This window comes from Alosa pseudoharengus, unplaced genomic scaffold, assembly GCF_046254945.1.
Source record: "Alosa pseudoharengus isolate Yale_2024_CS ecotype anadromous, Long Island Sound unplaced genomic scaffold, YU_APseudo_1.1 YU_APseudo_1.1_scf_21, whole genome shotgun sequence".
NCBI lineage: Eukaryota > Metazoa > Chordata > Actinopteri > Clupeiformes > Clupeidae > Alosa > Alosa pseudoharengus.
In genome coordinates, this window is record NW_027468674.1 from 1,110,846 (window position 1) to 1,115,845 (window position 5,000).

At 45.4% G+C, this 5,000-nt stretch overlaps 1 protein-coding gene across 1 annotated transcript in view; it reads left to right on the forward strand.

The window, feature by feature from the left end:
* LOC143137423 (ceramide synthase-like) overlaps window positions 1-5,000 on the forward strand; it is a 19,486-nt gene that overhangs the window by 1,779 nt on the left and 12,707 nt on the right. The window contains exons 2-3 of the mRNA XM_076297608.1: window positions 713-920; window positions 1,474-1,569. Of these exons, the coding sequence (XP_076153723.1) occupies window positions 713-920; window positions 1,474-1,569 (304 nt within the window). The remainder of the gene's footprint in view (window positions 1-712; window positions 921-1,473; window positions 1,570-5,000) is intronic.

Genomic DNA, 5,000 nt, shown 5'->3' on the forward strand with positions numbered 1-5,000 from the left:
ATGGCAAGCTGTTTAAACATTTAAATGTATTATGTGTAGAAGCAATGAGATATTGATAGTAAATTAAATATATTTTAGTCTTATCAATCAAAAAAAGCAATTCATGCTTTAGACCATTTTATTGTAAAAACAAAGTACCGGTTTAGGCACCGGCACCATTTCAAAAGTATCGATTTAGCACCGGTATCTGATAAAGCCCAAACGATACCCAACCCTGTGAGTGTGTGAGGATTAGGGTTGGGTATCGTTTCAATTTGAACGATTCCAATTCCGATTTCTTATTTCGATTCCGGTTCCTAACGATTCTCGATTCCGATTTTTTTTTTAAAGGCAGGGTCAAAAAAAAGTTTAGGATATTTTAAATGAGCTAGCTAACCAACGGTCTTTTTCAGGGTATCTGCACATTTTCCAAGTGCAAATTTAAAGACTTTTTAAGACCTTTTCAAGACCTCTAAATGAAAATTAAGACTATACCACGACAAAAAGATATATATGACTGTTTATGTTTATTATCTATTTTTTTTCCCTACTAATTTTAACCCCCACCCCATTTTGGATGTCTACAGAAGTTACCAAATATATTTTGTGTGTCTCCTCTTCACCTGTGTGTGTGTGTGTGTGTGTGTGTGTGTGTGTGTGTCCTCTTTTCCTGTGTGTGTGTGTGTGTGTGTGTGTGTGTGTCCTCTTCTCCTGTGTGTGTGTGTGTTCTCAGGCATTGGCTGACAAGCGCCTACATCCTATTTGCGGTGCCGTATTTTGTGTACGACATCTATGCCATGTTCCTCTGCCACTGGTACAAGACGCAGGTCAAAGGGCACGAGGCCACGCCCCTCAGCACAGTGATTGGCTACGTGCACCGGGAGTTCCTCATGGTGCTACACCACGTTGTCATGGTGCTGGTCTGCTTCCCTGTGTCTGTGGTAAAGTCTGCCTCTTTCTTTATCAACACACACACACTTAAGCAAACACACATGCATGCACACACTCAATACTACCATGCATCCACGCGCACACACACACACACACACACACTACTATCAGATTGTAATATATTACATTTCATTACATTTGGCTGATACTTTTTAACCCAAAGCAACTCCCAACAAGGCTGGAATATATCTACACATGCACGCACGCATGCACTGCCCAAGTAAAGTATACTGTGTGCGTGCGTGCGTGCGTGCGTGTGTGTGTGTGTGTGTGTGTGTGTGTGTGGTTCTGGCGGCAGGGGAAAGGGGACTACTTCCAGGATGTAATATGTTTGTGTGTGTGTGTGTGTGTGTGTGTGTGTGTGTGTAGTTCTGGCGGCAGGGGAAAGGGGATTACTTCCAGGATGTAATATGTTTGTGTGTGTGTGTGTGTGTGTGTGTGTGTGTGTGTGTGTGTAGTTCTGGCGGCAGGGGAAAGGGGACTACTTCCAGGGCGTAATATGTTTGTGTGTGTGTGTGTGTGTGTGTGTGTGTGTGTGTGTAGTTCTGGCGGCAGGGGAAAGGGGACTACTTCCAGGGCGTGATGTTCCTTGCTGAGATGAGCACTCCATCCGTCTGCCTAGGAAAGATACTCATTCAGGTACCATTCCTCAATTTCTCTCTCTTTATCTTTTTCTGGCTTTCTCTTGATGCAGCAATGATTTCCTTTCCTGGCTTCTTTTTCCCTTTTCTCTCTCTCTGTTTTCTCTCTCTCTGTTTTCTCTCTCTTTTCCCGGGACCACTCTTCTCTCTTTACAAGAGAAATCATGAGAGCAGAGAGGTGGTGTAGCAGAGAGGTGGTGTAGCAGAGAGAGCAGAGAGATGGTGTAGCAGAGAGAGAGCAGAGAGGTGGTGTAGCAGAGAGAGAGCAGAGAGGTGGTGTAGCAGAGAGGTGGTGTAGCAGAGAGAGAGCAGAGAGGTGGTGTAGCAGAGAGAGCAGAGAGGTGGTGTAGCAGAGAGGTGGTGTAGCAGAGAGAGAGCAGAGAGGTGGTGTAGCAGAGAGAGAGCAGAGAGGTGGTGTAGCAGAGAGGTGGTGTAGCAGAGAGAGAGCAGAGAGGTGGTGTAGCAGAGAGAGCAGAGAGGTGGTGTAGCAGAGAGGTGGTGTAGCAGAGAGAGAGCAGAGAGGTGGTGTAGCAGAGAGGTGGTGTAGCAGAGAGAGCAGAGAGGTGGTGTAGCAGAGAGAGAGCAGAGAGGTGGTGTAGCAGAGAGGTGGTGTAGCAGAGAGAGCAGAGAGGTGGTGTAGCAGAGAGAGAGCAGAGAGGTGGTGTAGCAGAGAGAGCAGAGAGGTGGTGTAGCAGAGAGAGCAGAGAGGTGGTGTAGCAGAGAGGTGGTGTAGCAGAGAGAGAGCAGAGAGGTGGTGTAGCAGAGAGGTGGTGTAGCAGAGAGAGCAGAGAGGTGGTGTAGCAGAGAGAGCAGAGAGGTGGTGTAGCAGAGAGAGCAGAGAGGTGGTGTAGCAGAGAGGTGGTGTAGCAGAGAGAGAGCAGAGAGGTGGTGTAGCAGAGAGAGAGCAGAGAGGTGGTGTAGCAGAGAGGTGGTGTAGCAGAGAGAGAGCAGAGAGGTGGTGTAGCAGAGAGAGCAGAGAGGTGGTGTAGCAGAGAGGTGGTGTAGCAGAGAGAGAGCAGAGAGGTGGTGTAGCAGAGAGAGAGCAGAGAGGTGGTGTAGCAGAGAGGTGGTGTAGCAGAGAGAGCAGAGAGGTGGTGTAGCAGAGAGAGCAGAGAGGTGGTGTAGCAGAGAGATGGTGTAGCAGAGAGAGAGCAGAGAGGTGGTGTAGCAGAGAGAGAGCAGAGAGGTGGTGTAGCAGAGAGAGCAGAGAGGTGGTGTAGCAGAGAGAGCAGAGAGGTGGTGTAGCAGAGAGGTGGTGTAGCAGAGAGAGCAGAGAGGTGGTGTAGCAGAGAGAGCAGAGAGGTGGTGTAGCAGAGAGGTGGTGTAGCAGAGAGAGAGCAGAGAGGTGGTGTAGCAGAGAGGTGGTGAAGCAGAGAGAGAGCAGAGAGGTGGTGTAGCAGAGAGAGAGCAGAGAGGTGGTGTAGCAGAGAGAGCAGAGAGGTGGTGTAGCAGAGAGAGCAGAGAGGTGGTGCGCACACACACACAGGAGAAGAGGAGACACACACACACACACACACACACACACACAGGAGAAGAGGAGACACATACACACACACACACACTAGGGCTTTGACTCCGAACTTCGTTATTCGAATATAATTCGATTATTTTAAAAATTAAAGATATTCGAACGAATTTTAGGGATCTCTTAATATTCGAACCTGTAGCCTATGGAGATATTTTTTTGTAAATGTATTTGGTTGTAAACTGTATTTTCAATTCAGATTCTGAGTTTTTTTTCACGCCTGGTGAAGGAAAATCGCGAGCTCATTATTGGTCATCTGGGCTCCTGTAGGTGACGTTAGCATCCTGGCTGGTTCGCGCTTAGTTAGCTCACACATAGACATAATAGACACTTTTATTTTAAACTTAACTGAGGCGATTGAATCAGAGGAAGGTTATCAATCAAAGCCAACAGGGAAAATAAATGGCAACACAATCATGAAAAACACTCAAATAAATAAAAGTGCAGATTAGTCTGAATGAAAAGCTGCACTGGTTGAAGCCTGGAAATATTGTAAACAAAGTAACGTTAGCTTAATTTGCTAGATTATCATAGTCTACTGGTTAGACTGTTCAGTTTCCCCACGTGTGTTTAAGTTTTAAATGAATACTTTTTCTCCTTGGGACAGGCCCGTTTGAGTCTTGGAAAATACTTTTCCATTTGCATCGGGATTGAGATGATTAGAACTTAACAGTCAATTTGAATGCAACAGTTTTGAACAAATTCGTGCAGCGTGCTAATGATGCTAACCGGATTTAATAGCATTTTAGCCAGTCGTCTTACACTATTAATGTTTGGATTACATGTGCATGCTGAGGAGGGATGCGCCTGTTGAGAGAGAGAGAGAGAGAGAGAGAGAGAGAGAGAGAACGGGGCAAGGGGAGTCTGTGTTGAGGTAGGCCTACTTCTGTCGCCTACTCTGGTAGAGTTTGACATACTACAATGCAAGATAAATTTACTTAGCCTATTTATTTATGGACAACGTAAGGCAGGAGGTGTGTGTTGCTTTTAATTATGAATGTTCTATCGAACTTATTTTTTATTGATCAATTACATGTCTATTGCGATACATATCGCTATCGTTTTATCGCCCAGCCCTATGCTCAATAATAACAATTTTACACACACATAAATACTCAGCCTTTCTTGCACGTAGTCTATTGACATTGACTGATACACTGCCCTCTGGTGGACAGAACATATAGAACTTAAGTTTGATACCAATATCGGTCTTACTGAAGACATTTAATGGTTAAAATATGATTAATACATATTCGAATATATTCGAATTTTAATATTAATAAACAAACGAACTTCGAATATAATTTTTGGGCAAAAGTCAAAGCCCTAACACACACACACACACACACACACACAGGAGAAGAGGAGAGACACACACACACACACACATAGGAGAAGAGGAGACATACAGGAGAGGCATGGTTGAGGCCTGCAGATATATGAAGGTGCTAGGCCATTTAGAGCTTTGTAAGTAATTAACAGTGCAGTTCAGCTAACACAGGGGTGATGTGCTCTCTCTTCTTAGTCTTAGTTTTGGGAGACCATTAACAAGTGCATTGCAATAGTCTAACTAGTGCTGAAGGCTTTGGGCTAGTTTGTTGAGTTATGAAGGCTGATGTTTGTGTGTGCTGCCCCCTGGAGGAGACTAAGGCCACTGCGCCTGTGCTTGGTAAGGACCCGTCTCTGCTCAACAACTCTGAGGGGCTGGAGATGCTCTACCTCACACACACAACAGAATCATACGAGTACCACACACACACACAGGAACAGGAACAGAATCATACGAGTACCACACACACACACACACACACACAGGAACAGAATCATACGAGTACCACACACACACACACACACACACACACACACACACATACAGGAACAGAATCATACGAGTACCACACACA